Source organism: Thunnus maccoyii, chromosome 17, assembly GCF_910596095.1.
Source record: "Thunnus maccoyii chromosome 17, fThuMac1.1, whole genome shotgun sequence".
In the NCBI taxonomy this organism is placed as follows: Eukaryota; Metazoa; Chordata; class Actinopteri; order Scombriformes; family Scombridae; genus Thunnus; species Thunnus maccoyii.
Genome location: NC_056549.1, coordinates 1595575 through 1616544, shown reverse-complemented (window position 1 = coordinate 1616544; position 20970 = coordinate 1595575). Strand labels below are relative to the sequence as shown.

The 20970-nt window shown below is 37.6% G+C and overlaps 4 protein-coding genes across 8 annotated transcripts; all 4 read left to right on the top strand.

Moving 5' to 3' along the window:
- The first annotated feature begins 473 nt into the window (after positions 1-473).
- hsdl1 (hydroxysteroid dehydrogenase like 1) lies at positions 474-4891 on the top strand. Its single transcript, XM_042389774.1, has 5 exons — positions 474-912; positions 1770-2215; positions 2839-2922; positions 3593-3727; positions 3823-4891. The coding sequence occupies exons 1-5, from the start codon at positions 693-695 to the stop codon at positions 3892-3894; spliced, it is 957 nt and encodes a 318-aa protein (XP_042245708.1). The 5' UTR covers positions 474-692; the 3' UTR covers positions 3895-4891.
- Positions 4892-5092: 201 nt separating this feature from the next.
- Positions 5093-20755, top strand: gja11 (gap junction protein, alpha 11). Of its 4 annotated transcripts, XM_042389754.1 has the most exons (5): positions 6127-6254; positions 7482-7634; positions 7824-8009; positions 9499-10050; positions 20355-20755. In XM_042389754.1, exons 1-5 carry the CDS (start codon positions 6162-6164, stop codon positions 20406-20408), a joined length of 1038 nt encoding a protein of 345 aa, XP_042245688.1. In that variant the 5' UTR covers positions 6127-6161; the 3' UTR covers positions 20409-20755. The 4 variants fall into 4 exon arrangements, with proteins under 4 accessions (XP_042245689.1, XP_042245688.1, XP_042245686.1 ...); XM_042389755.1 differs by lacking the exons at positions 6127-6254; positions 20355-20755 and adding an exon at positions 5093-5125 and having other exon boundaries at positions 9499-10451; XM_042389752.1 differs by lacking the exon at positions 20355-20755 and having other exon boundaries at positions 9499-10451.
- LOC121881933 (gap junction Cx32.2 protein) lies at positions 10610-13295 on the top strand. The gene is made up of 2 exons (XM_042389784.1): positions 10610-11380; positions 12041-13295. Exon 2 carries the CDS (start codon positions 12068-12070, stop codon positions 12926-12928), a length of 861 nt encoding a protein of 286 aa, XP_042245718.1. The 5' UTR covers positions 10610-11380; positions 12041-12067; the 3' UTR covers positions 12929-13295.
- LOC121881934 (gap junction Cx32.2 protein-like) lies at positions 13899-18533 on the top strand. Of its 2 annotated transcripts, XM_042389787.1 has the most exons (3): positions 13899-14669; positions 16103-16241; positions 17171-18533. In XM_042389787.1, the coding sequence occupies exons 2-3, from the start codon at positions 16113-16115 to the stop codon at positions 17825-17827; spliced, it is 786 nt and encodes a 261-aa protein (XP_042245721.1). In that variant the 5' UTR covers positions 13899-14669; positions 16103-16112; the 3' UTR covers positions 17828-18533. The 2 variants fall into 2 exon arrangements, with proteins under 2 accessions (XP_042245721.1, XP_042245720.1); XM_042389786.1 differs by lacking the exon at positions 13899-14669 and having other exon boundaries at positions 15970-16241.
- Positions 20756-20970: the final 215 nt, after the last annotated feature.

Below are 20970 nucleotides of genomic sequence, written 5' to 3'. Positions count from 1 at the left end.
TTAGAGTTAAAGTGGCGGATTAATAAAGAATAATAATAAGAAAGAAACAAACACACGAAAAACAATAGGGTCTTCGCCCTTTGGGCTCAGGCCCTAATGAAAAAACATTTGGTAAAGGGATTGTGCACGAAGCTTTTAACATTCAATACAAGCAAAATAATAGAGTACAGGAGGATAAATAAATGCATAAATAATATACTGTAATAAATAATATAATACTGTCTTAATATGCTCCAGCTGCTCCAATCTAGCACCGACCATTTTATTTTATTTTTATTTTTTTATCGCAAAATTGAACAATAATAAACACCAATAAGCATTTATGCAAAGGCTTAAAGGATAAATAAATTATTTTAAAAAACGAACAAAAAGAGAAGAAAAGTTTCAGCAGTTCAGACAATTATACAATTTATAAATATATATTAAGAGTTTTGTAAAATGCTGAGTTTTGTAAATGTCACTTCCTGAACGTCTTCTGTGACGTAGGTTGTCACATGACTCCGTGTTTTGCTGGTAGTTCCGGGTTCCTGCCTGCAGCTGAAGCTTCTGTCAAACTTCAGCTGACAGATAAATAATAAAAACATCAGGAGTTTAATCTGCAGCAGACATGCTTGACTGACCTGCGGGGTGACGTCACATCGCTGACTCTTCATCAGCTTCGTCATCATCATCATCGTCGTCGTCGTTGCAGCATGGCGGCAGTGGACAGCTTCCAGTTTCTGTACGCGGAGATCTGTCGGTCATGCAGCTCGTACTGGGACACTCTAGCGCTGGTCGGCGGGCTGTACGCGGCCAGCAGGGCGGTGGTCCTGCTGGCCGACTGCTGCACGGTGCTCAGGGTGCATTTCCTGCCCAGGATCGTTCCCAGTAAGCAACTGGCGCGCAGATACGGCGACTGGGCGGTGATGTACGGTGAGTGTCAGGCCATGAGGGATCATCAATCAATCAATCATCAATCAATCAATTATATTTAAGAAGCAACAAGTGTCTAATGTGTGAAATGGTGAGTCAGCAGGTCAGTGGATGTGTTGACTGGTGTAAACTAAAGGGAAGTGCAACACAAACAAACAAACAAACAAACAAACAAAAGAAAACATGGTGCAAAGGAGGAGAGCCAGTGATGGAGTGAGGATGAGGATGTTCCTTCACTCAGATGTTTGAGCGTCTCGCTGCAGAACGATGCAGCCGACGCTCGTTTTCATCATCGATTAACCTGCTGATTATTTTCTCAATCAATCAAATTGATCGTTTTGTTTACAAAATGTCAGAAAATAGATTAAAATGCTTGTTATAATTTCTTAAAGCTCAAATATCTCACTTTGTTTGATCTACAGTCCAAAGATACTCAGTTTATTATCATGTTTGACACAGAAAAGCTTCAAATTCTCACATTTGAGAAGCAACGACGAACAAATATTTGTCATTTTGGTTTAAAAAGATGAATAAAAACGATTGTTTGGTTATCAAAACAGTTTCTGTCGATCAATGAATCGACTAATCGTTGCAGCTCTGATGCAGAGTTTGACGTTAGAAGACGGTTTTCATAAAGTTTCTCTGTTCTCGCCTTAAATCTTTAAGCAAAAATGCCCAAAATTAGTAAAAGTTACTGTTTAAATGATGATCAAAACTGCCGTCAGTTGGTTTATTATTCAGCTCATCATTCCAGCAGCAGATGAAACTTTCGAGGCCGTTGTGACGTTGTTGTTGTTGAGTACCTCTGTGTTTCCTCCTGACACGTCTCTGACTGATGACCGTCGTCTGTGCTGCAGGTGCGTCGGAGCCTGTGGCTGCAGCCTACGCTGAGGAGCTGGCCAGGCAGGGCATCAGCATCCTCTTCATCACTCAGGACCACACGGCCTTAAGAGACTTGGCCACGTCTCTCTCTCAGAGCTACGGCGTGGAAACCGTCGTGGTGCTCGCTGACTTCTCTCTGGACCAGACGGCCAGTAAACCCGTCATGGAGGCCGTGAGGGGTAAAGATATCGGCTTCCTGGTCAACTGTGTGGACGAGTCCTCGGCTTCACCCCGGAACCTGATTGAGACGCCTGAACAGAGTCTGCTGGATGTGGTGAATAAGAACGTTGCCGTGGCGACCCTGCTGACCCGGTTGGTGCTGCCGGGGATGGTGGAGCGCAGCAGAGGAGCCGTCGTCAATATATCACCGGGCGCCTGCTGCAGACCGCTGCCTGGAAGAGTGACGCTCACCGCCTCCACTGTGAGAACACACATACACACACACACACACACATACATACACACACACACACACACACATACATACACACACACACACACACACACACCCACACACACATATACACATACACACACACACGCACACACATACACACACACATACACGCACACACACGCACACACATACACACACACACACACATATATACACACATACACACACATACACACACAAACGCACACACACATGCACACACATACACGCACACACACATACACACACATACACACACACACACACACACATGCACGCACACACATACACATGCACACACATACATACACACACATACACACACACACACATACACATGCACGCACACACATACACATGCACACACATGCACACACATACACGCACACACATACACACACACACACACACATAGACACGCACACGCACGTACACACACACACACACACACACACAGATCAATAAGTCTGATTAATGTCAGCGAGCAGATCAGCTGTTAAAAGAAAAACTCTGCAGGTGTAATCAGTCAGGTCTTCTTCTTCTTCTGTCCAGTAAATATCAACTTTAACACATTTTCTAACTTAATAAAAACATCTTTTTTCTTTCAGGGCTACTTGGATCATTTCTCCAGAGCTCTTCACCTGGAGTACAGCAGCAGAGGGATCTTCGTTCAAAGTCTGATGCCATTCCAGGTAGAAACCTGATCAATATTAATATTAATATTAATATTAGACCTTCATACAACTCATAGCACAGAGCATCATAACTGTCAGATTCATCATCTCCTTTACTTATTTATTAAAATAGTTCTAAAACCAAATAAAACCTATTTTATTTGTTTATTTAAGGTATCAAAATAATTTGGAATCAGTACTGAAACTATAATATTAAAGTCTAAAACCCAGTAATGATATCCTCAGCATATCATTTTAATTTACATTTTTTAACCTTTAGATAATAATCCTATAAACTGAATATGTATTAGAACATACAGGAAGTGCTCGTGGTCACACACGGCAGAATAAACCAACATAACTCATATTAATAAATATTATTGTATTCTCTTATTTCTAATTTCAAAATAAAATCCTCAAAATTAAAGTCGTGGGATTAAATTTGGGAGGAAACATATTAACAGTCCTCATACTTTATTATTATTATTATTATTATTTATTTACTTTATTACTTTTACCTGCTGGTACTTGTTTACAGCATCATTTCCTTTTCAATGTCTCAGTTACATTTATGAAACTCTTTATATTTTATCCATATGAAATGTGCAATATAAAGATATAAATTAATATATAATAAATATAGCGTATAAGTTTATTGTCATGACATGATGGTGAAACGTGTGTCTAGATTGCTTCCAGCAGGAGACAACTATCGTCAACAGAAGGCTGGTTTGTACCGAAGCCGGATGTTTACGCTCGTCACGCCGTCTCCACGCTGGGCGTCTCTCACCGGACCACCGGCTACTGGCCTCACACGCTGCAGGTCAGTTATAAAAACCAGTTCAGTCTCAGAACAAGACGACCCAAAACACATAAACGTGTGTTTTAATTCCTTGTTGCCTTGTTGTTTCTCTGCAGTACGGACTGATCAGGTGTGTTCCAGAGTGGATCTGGGTTCTGGGATCGCGGATGTTGATCAGTTCAAGTTAAGAGCTTCTTTCACTGAAGACGTCACGTTGCTGCACCATCGTCTGCTTTTCATCTGTAGAGTTCAGTTTCTTCTGCAAGTAGCGACACATTGTGTGTGCACAACGTTAGACAATAGAACAATAGATATCAGCTGGCTTTGATGTCGAGTCCTGGTTGTAAACTTAATTTTTATTGGAGCATAAAATTATTACATTATCTGATTCGCTGCCAGTAAAACATCAGCGTCAAGCCTTTGAAGTGGACAAGAAATAAATCAGTAGCCTGCAAACATGCTTCAGTTCTGGCCAAACTGAATGTACTTATAATTATTATATTTTTATATGTATTTAAAAAAAACAACAGTTGCACATTTAAACACAAGCAAGACAGAAGAAAGCAATAATAGAAGACAAATTCCAAACAGACGAGTAAAATATCAGGAATTCAGTACAAAAACACACCAACCTGCTTTAGGTATTAAATTCACCTTTAACTCTGCATATTTAGCTTCCCTGTTCTTACAGGTTTTACTGCTTCTAGCAGCACTGGTCACACCTACACTAACTAAAGCCAACATCAGACTGAAAGCATCTGTGCAGCAGTAGCATCAGTAGTAACTTTGCTAAATAAACTCAGTCCTGAACACATTCTTGAAACTTTGCCTCCTTTAATCTGATCAGAGATGTAGTTCAGAGTGAACCAGTAAAGAGGATCCTTCTCTCTAACTGGAGTGTTTACAGCCAGTAGCTGCAGATGAATGCTGCAGGAGTGAATTTAAAATGCAATGAAGAGTGAGATTGTGATACATTTACATTGAATATATATGATTAATAGTGTTTGTATATTTGAACAGATTCTGATAAATGATTGTGCTTCCTGTGACCGACTGCTAAACATACAGAACACTATTAAACACTCCGTGACCTGTTACTCACCATAACTACAGACTGCTGCTGGAATATAACGTATGTATCATCATAACACAAAACTAAACCAATAAAACTCTTCTTCCATTCCAGCGTTACTGTCTGTTCTGTGTGTTACTGCTACATATAACATCACGGCTGCAGGTGTTTAGGTTCTGTTGATCCGTGCTGAAGGCCACGCTCTTGTTTTTTTTTCTCTTGAAACATAAAGATGCTGTTAATCATTTGCGTCTGTGAACGGTCGCCGTGCTGACTGCCAGAGTTTATCCTGTGACCCCCTCAGATCAGCAGGTCAAAGACTGGAAACCATGATGGACACACGTGAGGTCCAGTAAACAAGCACACACCTGGAGCTTTTCACAGTAAAGGCTGAGAAAAACATTAGAACTCCTCATTAAAGCTGCTTTGTTTTTAATGAGGAAGCGTCTAAATTTGTAAGAATTATAACCATTTATATTGATCCTCATCATACAATGAATGAGGCCAAAAATGCTTTAAAATGAGATTTAAACATTTAAGGAAAAGCAATAAAAATAATCAGTAATGGCAGTAAAATGATACAATATTCCATTCAGTGGTAAAAAAAAAAATGCAAATTAAAACACGTTGAAAGTTAAATACTGTCGATTCAGCAGTTTATAAGCTGTTGAGCAAACTGAGGTTTCCGTGGAAACTGTATTCGACAGTGTGGGAGATGAAAGACGCTGCATGAATTATACAGATGGATGAAAAATAAAAGGAAAACCCAACAAAGTGTCAGTGAGGTGGATTCATAAAGCACAGGTCTGGATCTTCTACCTGTAGAACATGTTTAAACTGATTCTTTTAGATAAATAACATGAATGCATCTGTTTTTTAACATTAAATATATAAAGTGCAAAAGATGCAGAAGCAAACTAACTAAGAGACGGTATTTCAGGATATATGATGTTATTGTGGCCGAACGAAGGACATGAATCCATTGTGCTTCACTTTTCAAACAGCTGCTGATTATTTGGAGGCTTCGTAGTTGTGATGATTGTTTCCAACGTCAAGAATAAACTTTTAATCTCTGCTTTTAAGTCAAAGTTGACAAGAAGTCAAAATCTCCAGAACAGCTGCTAAAGCTCAGTATTTTGATGCAACGTGGGACTGAAATATGAAATGTAGGTGACTTAAGTCGAGGGTTTCTTCTTCCCTCTGACCTCTGACCTTTTTTCTGTCCAGTGTATAAAATAAAAGTAACAGCGAGACAAAGCAGGACGGTTCATCAGACGCCAGCATCATCATCTGTCAGGGTTTTATCGCAGCCAGTCACATTCAGCGTTGGAAGGTTTGTTGTGGTTAGGATGGTCTCCTTCCTGATAAGATGCCAAAAGAACAATGAAAGAACAGCTTCTTCTTCTTCTTCTTCACTTTCTCTTCCCGCCGTCCTCCGGAGGCATCGCTCTCTTCATCTACCCTTTTTTTTTCTCTGTAGGTTTGTTCAACCAGTAAGTTGATTTTCAATACACATAGTGAAATGTGCTTCTTATGGAAACAGTATTAATGTTAAATTAATTGACATGTTTTGATTTAGTCTTTCTGATTTTATATTGACAAAAAGTTAAATGATGTAAATATACTTGAAACGCTTGTAGATCTGTGGATTTATGTTGATTTATGTTGATATATGTTGATATAACATCTGACATGCGATGCTTATAGCATGCACATAAAAGAAAAGGATAAATACGTACTCTATTTATACTTAAACATGTTAATGCACATAGTTAGAAATGACCAGAACATGTGATTGACGTCTAACAGACACCAAACAAACAGTTTGTAAAGGTAAAACTGGACTTTTTAAAACTATGTAGTTATAAAATGCTTTACGAATGGTTCATCTGTTCCAATAAAAAACAACAAAAACAATACAGTTCCATGCAGATAATACATGTTATAATGATAAAATACAGAACAACAGATGCTGAGTGAATGAACCATAAAACCTCATAAAATAGAACATTACAACTGATTTTATATCTTTGGTTTCTACCGAGACTGAACAGTCTTATCTGCTCAGGCAGGTCGGTCTATTTTTGTACATCAGTGGTTCAGTTCAATGTCTCACATTTTTTCTGAAACACTGTTTGCAGTAGTTGGTATCAACCAAGGTGAAGGTCTTGCTTTCTAGCAGATAAGTATGTTTAGGAGACTTTTGGAATCAGCAGCTGTGGCTTCTATCAGCAAACTCTCAAGACTGCAAAAAAAAATTATAAAGTTTATCATTTCAAGTCTGTTCTGACTTTTACATCTCTGAAAGGAACCTTTGTTATAACTGCAAATGGAAAATAAGAGGACCACTGTATATATATTAATAAAAACATGGGTTTTTTTTATTATGCTGTTTAATGTAAAGCATTCTGTGCATTATAAGTGGTGTCTCTGAATCCTAAAATCTAAATTACAAATGTAACCCTCACAAACTGGATGATCCTCTTCTAAGCAGCTTTATTCATACACATGCACGTCCTATAAATCCTATAATTGTATTGTTTTTTTACATTTTTATAAAATATTCTCCTTTGGTCGCCAATAAAAGTGTATACAACTTTAATATTCTCAAACAGAAGTACATCTTCAGAGATCTCTGTACTAGACTGGGCTGTTTGTCTGGGAGTCATAGTGGATTATTGTCATGTTCGTTTCCGCACACAGAAAGCAGGACCGCTGGCGAATGAAATGGGCGAATGGGATCTACTGGGCCGCCTGCTGGATAAAGTGCAGAGTCACTCCACAGTCATCGGCAAGGTCTGGCTCACAGTGCTGTTTGTCTTCCGGATCCTGGTCCTGACCGCCGGCGCTGAGAGGGTCTGCTCATATATATTCACCAAACACACTTCCTGGAGAACACAGCAGTAGCTCCAATGTAGAGAACAAGTATTAGTAGCAGTATTAAAGGGGGAAAATAGTTTAAACAATACCAGCAGATATCTGGATTGGAAATGTCTCCAAACTACAAAGTAATATGTATCATCTCTTCCTTGTCATGTCATGCAGGTGTGGAGCGATGAGCAGTCTGACTTCATCTGCAACACCAGGCAGCCCGGCTGTGAGAACGTCTGCTACGACCTCGCCTTCCCCATCTCTCACGTCCGCTTTTGGGTTTTTCAGATCATCGCTGTAGCGACCCCGAAGCTGCTTTATCTCGGTCACGTCCTTCATGTGATCCACGTTGAGAAGAAGGTAAGCAGCAGCAGCAGCAGCGGTGGTATTATGATAGTCTGACTGATAAATGTTCGGTTTGTGAAGGACGCTGCTCCTGTGGTGACAGAAGAACAGGTCTCCTAGTTTCCAAAACACTGATAGAACATTTAGTTTAAGGTCTGTGAACAATATTGTGTTCTGCTTGGCATCAGTGTGTATAACTCAAACATAGAATGGGACATTAATGATATTTTGTCATCGTGCAGCCTAGATGTTTGTTCCCCTATTTGTTTGCCTCATCAAACTCCGCTGGGTTGTTCAAAACCTTTATTTAAACCTCAACAATCATTGAGGTTTCCCTCGTTTGCAATGATGTTGAAATACAGAGAAATACACAGAGTTCAACAAATCAAAGAAGAAAACAATGAAGTGGTTTGAGATCATCATCCAAGGGTAGATGAGTTGAAAATAATTCCATGTGTTTGGTGAACAAAAACTAAAGGCAGATTTTCAAGTTCAGAATAAATTTGTGGGACTTGAAGTATAAAATGTGGCTCTGCACAGACTTCAGACTGCAAGAATCAATATTTATGACATTAACATTCAATGAAATTGCTGTGTAATGCAAACGTGTCACTCATAGTGCCGGTCAAATTAGCTTTTTAGCATCTTTTAGCTCACCGCTTTAGTTTTATAGAGCATTTAATGTGTGCTTGAGTCTGTGTAAGGCCCTTCATTTAACCCACAGGCAGCTAATCCCAGAGCTGTGTTAAACCTGCTGCGCTGTATGTTTCCCGTATAACGTTAGCAGACAGATAACGTTAGCATCTATCTGGTGATGAAAGAGGAACATCTAGTAGCTTAAGACTCATGTATTTTTCACAGGAATTAGTGGAGAACAAAACAGAGCTAAAAGTAAAGTTAGTACTGAACTTAAATTTAACATGTTGCCAGACACCAAATGAAGGCATGTAATGTAAATGCTAATGTAACATAAACAGGCTATGTTTGCTAACGTGTTGCAGTGAAATCTGACTCCCTGTGGTGGCAGTAAAAAGTTTGTAGTTTCCTTAGTGATTTATGACAAGTTTTCACTGTGGAAAAGAAGTATAAACACATCCACACTTATTATTTCCCAAAATATAACTAAAACACAACTTCTGGTGGAGCTTCGAAGCTTAAAGGAAAATTGCAGCATGCAGTGTTCAGCCATAATTTAACAAAGTGTTTAACAAAGTGAGCCTGCTTCTCAGTTTCCCCCGCACTGTCTGGAGTAAAGTTGCATCTGTCTTTCCTCACAATTTCATTGTCTCCATATCTGTTTAATGTTATCTGTGAAGATAGTCAGTCATCCAGGTTAATGGTTATCCAAGGAGAGCTGAATCGAGGGCAACTGTATCAACTATATCTACAATCAGCCTTCAATTCAGGACAATGTTTAATGTTATCGTAATCCATAAGGTAAATGTGAGGGTTTTGGGATTATTGTATAATGACTGAGTCTGTTTTCTGGTCCTTTAAACCAAAGGTGAAAGAGAGAATGAAGAAGCAGGCGGAGCTGGATGACCAAGCCACTCTGTTCCTTAGGAGGGCGTACAAAGTCCCCAAGTACACCAAAAGCAGCGGCAAGGTCAGCATCCGAGGCCGTCTCCTTCGCAGTTATGTCCTCCATCTTGTGGCCAAGATCATCCTGGAGGCTTTATTCATCGTGGGTCAGTACTTTCTTTACGGTTTCACCCTCCAGACTCGCTACGTCTGCGCCCGCTTCCCTTGCCCTCACACGGTGGACTGCTTCCTGTCCAGGCCTACAGAGAAATCTGTCATCATCTGGTTCATGCTGGTGTCTGCGATCGTCTCCCTCGTCCTCGGTGTGGTCGAACTGGTCTATCTGTGCGTGAAAGCTGTGAAGGAGTGCATGGCGAGGAGGCAGGACTACACCGTGACCCCGGTGACGCCTCCGCTTTCGGAGAGGAAAGCTTATAAAAGTCTAGACGAGATCACCCAGAATTGTGTCAACTTGGAGCTGGAGCTGCAGGGTAGAAAGTTGGGGGTGAACGGGGTCGCCGGCAGCGTGAACGAGGTCGCTAAAAACGTATCATCTGAGAACAACAACATGGGGGAGGTTCACATCTGAAACATGGCGGCAGTGATAGTTCCGCGTGTCCGCTTCACCTGAGTTCCTGTGTGTGTGTGCTTTGGGGTGATGGTGATGGTAACCAGCTTCTGTAAACAGGAATCAGTCACATGTAAAATGCTGATTAAAACGACTTCAGGTGACTTTTGTGACTTAATACAATAAAAAAACAAACCTTGTTTTCTTGAGTTCTCGGCATAATTTTAGACAATGTAAATTTCACAGTTTTGATTCAATAAACATTTTATATTCAAGATTCAGATCTGTTTTAATTCAGTTGGAATACCAAATGTTTTTACAGATTGTCCGTTTAACATTTATGTCATTAAAGTAATTTTGACACCAGACAGCCTCATCTATCTGACCCTTTTTTAGCTTTTTATGTCTAAATGAAGTCATTAATCTATTATATGTAAAGATCTATAACCGCTATAATGAATACACAGTATTTACACATCATCATATACAGAAAGACTGACGTTTAAAAGCAGCTTTAAGCTTTTTCTGGACTTTTTTTTTTTTTTTGGCCGGGTGCAGTGACCTCCTGGAGTCTGTGCTGGATGGATCTTTCTGCCAAATTAAACTAACTGTCTCCTGGCTGTAGCTATATTTAGCGTACAGATATGAAACTCCTCGTTTAACGCTGTAAAAAAAAGTGAATAGGTGTAGTTCCCTTAAATGTTTAACTATTCCTTTAAGAGCTGTTTAACTCCTACAGTTCATTTATTTCACAAACTGTGAGAAAATGTGTGATTTGGGATTTTTGAGGTGAAATGATGGTGAACGTCACTGTGAATCACATAGATGAAGGTTGCTGCTTTCACCCAGAGATGATTTATTTATGACTACTTGTCAATGAATGACAAAGTGTTTCAGCATGGTCTCAAAATATTGATTTGAATTTACACCAAAATTATTAAATGTGTCTGTATTAATTGGTCCCTGATCAAAACCTCTTTCAAATACATGTAGAAAACCTAAATGAGAGCAGTAGATTAATGTGCCCCCTGATTTAATTACTACACCACATTTCTGTCTATTTTGCAGAGAAAGATCTGGGCTTCCTAACGTGGCTCTGAACACCTGTCAATTATTACACATCTCATCTTGTCTTTCTACAACTTTTTCTAACGTATACAACGTGACGTTAACGCCAGCCAGATATGTATTGTGCAACATGATTTCTCATCAGTCCTCACACAGAAAAACTCCAAGGTCCAACCTCAGATAGCGATCCGTCCCAGCCAGAGTCAGTCCTTTCTGACCAGGTCACCAGGTAAGATGCAACGGTTTCTGCTCTCCGCTACCGATAAATTATCATTTAACAAATTAAATCAATATATTGTGAGTGAATGTGACAGAACGGAAATGTAGAGTAAAATATTGAAATGATTATACACATCTTTTTGTAAGAGTGATAGGTTGTTAAATTACTTCTGAATGTTAATTACATTACTCCGTCTGTGGAAGAATTTCTTGTTTTACCCACAAAAAACATGTTTTACTACAACTGTGTTCTAGAGAATATTGATGTAGCTTTTAGCTTTTTCTTTTCATTTACAGAGGAAAAGGTTTTATTTCTCCTTCTTGTTCTTTTTCTTCTTCTCTTCTTTCATAGTTTTATTTCTATACCAGCTGGCTTTTACTCTACCTCGGTAGTTTCATGGCAGAGGATTTTCCACTTTAAAAATTCTGACTAATGATTGTTTTGGGAAAATTTAGCTCATGGTTCAGGCAGCTCTGATGTCTTCTTCTGTCTCATATAGCCAGGTTCAAGAAAAAATATTTATTCTAAATAAACAGAACAATGAGCCATTTTCCTCTCAGCAGCAGCATATTGATGGAATAATAAGTTGTGGTTAATAAGGTGTGTTGAAGGCAACTCATCCGTTTACTGTGTTTCCTTATATCTTTTTTTTTGTTTGTTTAATCACAGATCAGTAATTGAACATCAGCACAAAAGATGGGAGACTGGGGGTTCTTGTCAACCTTGCTGGATAAGGTCCAGTCCCACTCTACAGTCATTGGAAAGATCTGGATGAGCGTCCTTTTCCTGTTCAGGATCATGGTTCTGGGCGCCGGCGCTGAGAGCGTCTGGGGCGACGAGCAGTCGGATTTCATATGTAACACTCAGCAACCCGGTTGTGAGAACGTCTGCTACGACTGGACTTTCCCCATCTCACACATCCGCTTCTGGGTCCTTCAGATCATCTTCGTCTCCACGCCAACGCTGATCTACCTGGGCCACGCCATGCACATCATCCACAAAGAGAACAAACTGAGGGAGAAGCTGTCGAGCCCCGGCGGGACCCGGCTGTACAAACAGCCCAAATACACAAACGAAAAGGGACAGGTGGAGATCAAGGGGGACTTGCTGGGGAGCTACCTGACCCAGCTCGTGGTCAAGATCATCATTGAGGCTGCCTTCATAGTGGGCCAGTACTACCTGTACGGCTTCGTCATGGTCCCCATGTTCCCCTGCTCTCAGTCGCCCTGCCCCTTCACCGTGGAGTGCTACATGTCCCGGCCCACGGAGAAGACCATCTTTATTATCTTCATGCTGGTGGTGGCCTGCGTCTCTCTGTTTCTCAACGTCATTGAGATGTTCTACCTGATTTGTAAGAGGGTCAGATGCAGGTCCAGACCTAACTCTCACAAGATTACTTCACCTGAGAACCCTGCCAGCCTGTCAGCTCCCAGATTGCCCACTACAGACGACCCGTTCAAGCAGAACAAGATGAATCTGGAGCAAGAGAGGAGCCAGAGTACCGGGGGAGGCCTGGACGGGGCCAAAGAGGAGAAACGGCTACTGAGTGATCATTAATAATCGTTATAATTTATTATAACGACGCTGAACATGTTTTACAATCAGTGGTCACATGATGTCAGAATATCAAGGAAAAGTTTTGTCATTGTGTAATAATGTGATATTCTTGCTAAGCCATATTGTTGTAATTTTACACTTATTTTGTATTTTTAAATGGAAATCTAATAATGGAAAGTGTGCAATACGTTTGTTGTATTTATGTTAATATGTACTCACTTGTAAATCTGTAACAATGAACAGTAACTGAATTTGTCTTTTAACTTATTGCCGTGTTCATTATGTAGGACTTGAAATAATTTGCCTCCTTAATTATAATAGTGATGATGATGATGATGAAGAGTCTGTCTCTGCTCTGTTTTTTATTCTGTTTTGTTTTCAATAAATGATTCAAGTTTGGATAAAAACACTGTTTCATGAATTATTTACACTTGAAAGTCAAAAACTTACTTTCAAAGATTTACATTTATTTAATTACAGTGTAATAATTATGATTGTTTTAAATGATTGATTAGTCTAGCAATAGTTTGGTATATAAAATGTCCATCACAGCTTCTCAGAGTGCTGAGTGATGTTATAATAATAATATCTCCAGTCAGCAGTACAAAGATATTTAGTGTAATAAAACCAGTAAATATGACATTAATTTTGCTTAAAAATGATCAAAACTGCTGGTGAATAATTTTCTGGTGATCAACTGATCAATTTATCAGCTGATCATTGCTGCTATAGAAGAGTTCATGCTTGCTATGAGTTCAGAATAGAGAGTGATTGACAGATTGATAGAAATTACAACCAGTTCAATAATAATTTGCATGAGTTCATGTAAAGCTTAAGACATTAAATAATTAAATATAAATACAGAACTAGAGCTGCAACTATTAATTGATTAGTTGGTGACTATTTTGATAACTGATTAATTGTTTTGAGTCATTTTTTAAGATAAAATTTCTGATTCCTGCTTCTTAAATGTGAATATTTTCTGGTTTCTTTAGTCCTGTATGAAAGTAAACTGAATATCTTTGAGGAAGTCAGCTTGGACTTAAGGAAACAATGAATTGATTAATTGAGAAAATAATCAACAGATTAATCGATAATGAAATATTCGGTAGTAACATATTAAGGGGAACAAATGAAATAAACATTCACAAAAAACGTCTGGAGCTGCTCATATTATCAAGAGATCCTGCTCGATATATTTCAGTTCAGCACAAAAGTCCTCCAACAAAAGCATCTTTGTGCAGCTTATAATATTATATTTGTTCACATAATCTGAACAAAAAAAAGCTTTTGTTGACACAGTCGAGACAAAAAATGAGGGTGTCGTTTCAGGGTTATGGAACTAGATTGCATTAGACTGTACAGGTGTTCCTGTTATTGCACCTGTGACTCTCAGCTTATTCCCCCAAAATACAACACGAATCATAAACATAACTGACAATATAACAGAAAAAGGACTAGTTCAGAGTATTTTTTCCATTCAGTTTTTAGGTTTGTTTGTTATATGTAAATTTCATGAGTATAAGAATTGAGTTTAGGGCTCTGCCAATCATTAACCTGCTCAATCTCATCAGCCCCCAAATCACTTCCAGATGTCATGGCAACGTGACAGCTCACACAGTTGTGAAACTTCATCTAAAGTTCAAGGTATTGAGACGGGTTTGGTTTGGACTCTCTGTCATTCTGCTCCACAGCTGCTCACCAGTGTGTTTGTCTGACAGGAGGCTGTTTAGATTCAAAGGTAAGTGTTACTTTATAACAATATATACATATATATATATATGAGTGTGTATGTGTGTGTGTATATATATATATATATATATATATATACAAAATGTAATATATTCAAAATTAAATTTCATGGCATTATTTTTGGAATAAGATACACACATAATATTGTTATATCAACCATTAAGGTAATGTATATAAAGATTGATATTATCATTATGTGTATATATTCTTATTATGGTCGATTATTCAGGATGATGTATTGTCAATAATCAGTGGTAATAAATATCTCAAGTATGCAGTATTTTCACTTTTTTTTTTTTTTTTTTTTTTACAGTTCTTGATAATGTTTACATACTATATACCAGATTTTACTATAACTGCCACTGGATGAAGTTATGATGTGTAATTAAGACGCTGTAGACACAATAAGTGCTTCTTAATCTTATAAAACATGATAATAAAAGATTTGATAGTCTATAGATAGATAGATACAAACATCTTCTGAGTATAAATTCCTCTCCAGTCACATTCAGTGAGATAACATGAGATAAATCTTCCTTATGTAACAGGTTTTATAGTTCTGTCTTTAAATTCTGAACTTTCTATAGATTAGAGGTTTTTACAACATGTCATGTGTCTCCTAAAGAAAACACACTTTCTGCCGCGATAACGATGTTTTACCAATTATCAGTTATCATCAGTTACAGCAGCTATTTATCTCACATAGAATAGGATGATATAACCTATGCTTTTGTGATATATGTAGGTAATTAAATGAGAATATTATTATTATATCATTACTAATTTATATAATAAAAAAATATTATTACATTTCACTGTGATTGTAGGTGATGAATGAACTTGGTTGACTGATTGATTGAATAATATTACTGGTTAATTAGAAAAAGGTAATTACGTAAATATATACTAAAATTGGTTTTAAAAATTAATTACATTTTCACAACGTTATACTTACATATAATAAATATGCAAACATACTGTCCATTACTACAGTTTAACTTCATCAACACGTCACAAAGAACAGCAAATAAATTTACAAACTACTTTAAATACAACTTGATATTTTATTGGTTTTGCCTCCATTGAACTCTGGTTGTATGAATAGTTGGATGTATGATACAGCTGGATGTAGTTATATGAATGATATTGAATAATATTGAATAATATTGAATAATATGTAGTTATATGAATAATATTGTTTTAAGGGGAGGGTCTGTATGTATTAGTAATAGCAAAATGATTCTATTTTCTCAATAAAGACGTGTCTCTTTATCTCCGTTCGTCTGGACTCTTAAGTAAACCTTCAGTATCATGACTCTCTCTGGAAACGTCAGACAGATTATTTACATTTAATGAAATCATGCAGTTTGTTTTGTCCAAATTATTAATCAATATACTTTTCCATTTGCTTTTCCTCATCAGATCAGAGACAATGGGTGACTGGGGTTTCCTGTCTAAACTGCTGGATAAGGTCCAGTCCCAGTCCACCGTCATCGGGAAGGTCTGGCTCAGTGTGCTGTTTATCTTCAGGATCATGATCCTTGGAGCCGGAGCAGAGAAGGTCTGCTTCTATATTTCCATCTTATACATAACTGGTGCATCACTACATTAGCTCTGTGAGCTCAAGACCTTTAGATGATATGACGCCATCTGGTGGACATAATGTAGGTCTACAGCTGCTGGGTAACAGTCGCTGTGGAAACCAGAGAGTGCTCTGATGGTACAAATCATCAGGTTTTTAATTTATAACAAGACTGTTTTTATATTATTTTCAAACGTTATTAAAGATCTTCTTTATCTTGTTATAAGGGTTAGGGTCAGGGTAGGGTTAGGGTAGGGTTAGCTTATTAACTCTCAAATACGGTTTATATTCAGACCCTTCACAGTATCCTTCCATAATTATCTCTCTGTACCAAATTTCTGCACAACAAATCATTCATGAATACCTAATGAGTCACAGATAAATGTGATTATTCCGTACTGAAGCTTTCAGAGAGCAGAAAGAGTTTATTCTTTAGTTTTTGTGCTTTTTGTTTATGGAGAAAAAACATTTACAATCACATTATATAATGGTTCTACATTACATAACACAGGAGAACATAACGAGTTCAATCAATTATATTAAATGTGAAGAATGCAACAGTGTTTTTTTGAATTTTTGAATAAATATGACACAAATATAATAAAACTATAATAATATATTTCTGTATATTCTGGGTCACATTGGATGTCATCAAATTTCAGACTAAAAGAGAAAAGTATTTAGTGTTTTTACTGCTCTCAAATGTAAAAAAATTGGTCAAATTTGTCTCTGAACAGTATGTAAGGGTTAAAAAAAAAAGTCCTTTTTAAATGTTACTGAATGTTTGTTCAGTAGCCTGGTTGTGTAATATTTATCCATCAGTTGCACAATTTTCCAGTAGACCTCCATAATGACACCAGTAGGTGGATGTTTGTGCTGGATCTTAATTTCTCATGTGAACATTACAGGTGTGGGGTGATGAACAGTCCAAAATGATCTGCAACACCAAACAGCCTGGCTGCAAGAACGTCTGCTATGACCACGCCTTCCCGATCTCACACATTCGATTCTGGGTTCTCCAGATTATCTTCGTCTCAACGCCGACACTGATCTACCTCGGTCATGTCGCCCATGTCGTCCATAAAGAGAATAAGCTAAGAGAATATATGCAGACGCACTCGAGTGAAGTCGTCAAAGTTCCCAAGTACTCTGACGAAAAAGGCCACGTGAAGATTAAAGGCAGACTGCTGGGAAACTACATGACCTCCATCTTTTTTAGGATCGTTTTGGAGGTGGCGTTCATCGTGGGGCAGTATTATCTATACGGGTTCGTCATGGATCCGAGAATCGTTTGCTCCAAAGCTCCCTGTCCCTTCACTGTAGAGTGTTTCATGTCTCGACCCACCGAGAAGACCATCTTCATCATCTTCATGCTTGTAGTGTCATGCGTCTCTCTTCTGCTCAACGTCATGGAGATCTTCTACCTGATGTGCTCTCGCTCATCCAGGAGAAAGTCTAAGACGGTGCCGGCAGCTGCTATTGCTCTTCATCCCCGTATAAACGGTGACAGTCTGATGAAAAATGAGAAGTTCAGCCTCCATGATGCCAGTCACAGTACAGCCTGAGGGACACTTTAAATAAAAAGAACTTACTATTCCGTTAGACCGTGGCCCACATGTGTAAAACTAAGATTTATTTATTTATTTGATGTTTACAACATTCCTGAAAATTACACAAATTTGGAGACGTACACGTATTTATGAATATCAAATATTTAAAAATGCACAAGATGAATACAACATATGGCACAGTGTCACTGAAGCAAACCTAAAATTTGTTAAGGACAAAAATGAAGTCGTTTAGCTTGAATGTTACGGACATTCATCTATATGTAAAAGTCCTGCACTGCAGCTTTAATACCACATGAGCCACTTTTGAAATATTGGCGCCCCCAAGTGGCAGATTAGTAATTGTGATAGTTAACATTCACATTGGTCACTGTGTTGTGGCCGTGATGCACAACTTGTCTTGACTGCAGATATCTTTGTTATCTTTGTAAGAATTTGCAAAAAGCCATTTGGTAGAGCTTTTTTGTTCTTAAATGTGTTTAAGGACTGGGCTACTTTTTAAATCACTTTTTAAAAAAATTGACAGCATGGCTTTTATAACTGTAAATATTTTGATTATAAAACAATTAAGTTTTTCCATGTTTTATATTTTCAAATAACTGTATGTGCCTTGTGTTTGTAATTCACTGACAACATAATAAATTTATTAAGAAAATATTACATATGCTTGAAGTTTGAACTGCTGCATCTTGTTCCATCATAACATTATCACAGCCTTCATCTCTGTATCCTGGTATCCTGAAAATTACTTTAAATTAACTAACAATCATTTTTATTATCAGTTGATTAGTTGATTATTTTCTCAATTAGTTGTTTGGTCCATAAAATGCCAGAAAATGATGAAAAATGCCGATCAGTGTTTCCCAAAGTCCAACATGACGTCTTCAAATGTTTTATTTTGTTCTCAACTCAAAGATATTCAGTTTACTGTCAGAGACTAAAGAAACCAGAAAATATTCACATCAAAGAAGCTGGAATCAGAGAATTTGGACTTTTTTTTTTCTTATAAAAAATTACTCAAAACAATTAATCAATTATGAAAATAGCTGGTTGTAAATTTAAAAGTTAATCAATTAATCGACTAATCGTTGCAGTTCTACTTTAAATCACTGATTCAGAAACAGTAAAACATCAATTCTATCAACATCTAATCAAATTAGATTAGAAATATACACAAAATAATCAGATAAAATATGGAATAATGTCACCAGAATGTATTTTACGCATTTACTGTAAATAATTGCTGATCCAATTACACCATAAATCTCATTTACATGTTTGTCACACAGCTGTGCAGCTCAGAGTAGAGATGTAGAGATCAAATCTTCTATCACAGTAATATATAGTAATTATATATTGCAATAGTAGTATAAAGTATAACACATACCATTTAATTTTTGGAAATTCAATTGAGAAATTTGTTTTTGACTTGGTTAATTCAGTAAATTAAATACCTGAAAAATCCAGGTATTGATGCAAAAGTCCTGTAAATTTATTTGCTAACATTGTCCACAGTGGTAATACAGCCAGAAACATTAAAGAAAAGATATGTTTGTATAAAAAGTATAATTAACAGAATGTGTGATGGTGTCAAAGTTATCAGCTAATGAGAAACAACATCTCACATAAACAATATACCCACATATTATATACCCATATATACACAACACAACTAAAGGAGGGAAAATATTGGACCTCAATTCCTCGACCGAACAGACACATGAATGTTTATGTGTTTTCTGGATGTTAACATGTTTTCATGTCATGTGAGTGAAGTGTTTGTGTTTCCTGGTGGTGGAGCTGCTCTGCCCCCGAGTGGTCGAACAAAATAAAATAACTGAATGTAGTTTGTTCCTTATGTGATGTTTAATGTATTGTCTAATACAGTGGTTCTCAAAGTGTGGTGCGGGGACCCCCAAGGGTCCTTTAGGGTGTCTCCAGCAAAAAGGGGAATAATTTATTTTCACTATAATTCCATCCATAAGTAACACAATGACAGAATGTATGAATATTTTGGTCCTGGGTTTCATACACTTCCTGTAATAAATCCTATCTAACGGGGGTCTGTGGTCTCATTTGTGTCAGTTTAGGGTCCTTAAAATGAAAAAGTTTGAGAGCCACTGCTCTAAAAGGACCGTAATAAGTAACCTAAATAACTTACCAACAGTAACGACAAACCCGACCTTTGACCTCAGTGCTCTGAATCAAGAAGTAACGTGTGGAGATCTGATCAGCTGATAACTGTTACTTCAAATCAAGGTTCTGGTTTATTTTTTCACTATAACAAGACAAACAACAGTATGGGTAAAAAATAAACTGATCACAAAAAACACAAGCACAAATATAAATGTACAGTTTGAAAGATACATAATGCAGAAAGAAAAATAAATAAAAATCAACTTAAACAACCCCGGTGACGCCTCCGCTTTCAGAGAGGAAAGCTTATAAAAGTCTAGACGAGATCACCCAGAATTGTGTCAACCTGGAGCTGGAGCTGCAGGGTAGAAAGTTGGGGGTGAACGAGGTCGCTAAAAACGTATCATCTGAGAACAACAACATGGGGGAGGTTCACATCTGAAACATGGCGGCAGTGATAGTTCCGCGTGTCCGCTTCACCTGAGTTCCTGTGTTTGTGTGCTTTGGGGTGATGGTGATGGTAACCAGCTTCTGTAAACAGGAATCAGTCACATGTAAAATGCTGATTAAAACGACTTCAGGTGACCTTTGTGACTTAATACAATAAAAAAACAAACCTTGTTTTCTTGAGTTCTCGGCATAATTTTAGACAATGTAAATTTCACAGTTTTGATTCAATAAACATTTTATATTCAAGATTCAGATCTGTTTTAATTCAGTTGGAATACCAAATGTTTTTACAGATTGTCCGTTTAACATTTATGTCATTAAAGTAATTTTGACACCAGACAGCCTCATCTATCTGACCCTTTTTTAGCTTTTTATGTCTAAATCAAGTCATTAATCTATTATATGTAAAGATCTATAACCGCTATAATGAATACACAGTATTTACACATCATCATATACAGAAAGTAAAAAAAACTGTAAAAAAAAAGTGAATAGGTGTATTTCCCAGTGCATTTATTTCACAAACTGTGAGAAAATGTGTGATTTGGGATTTT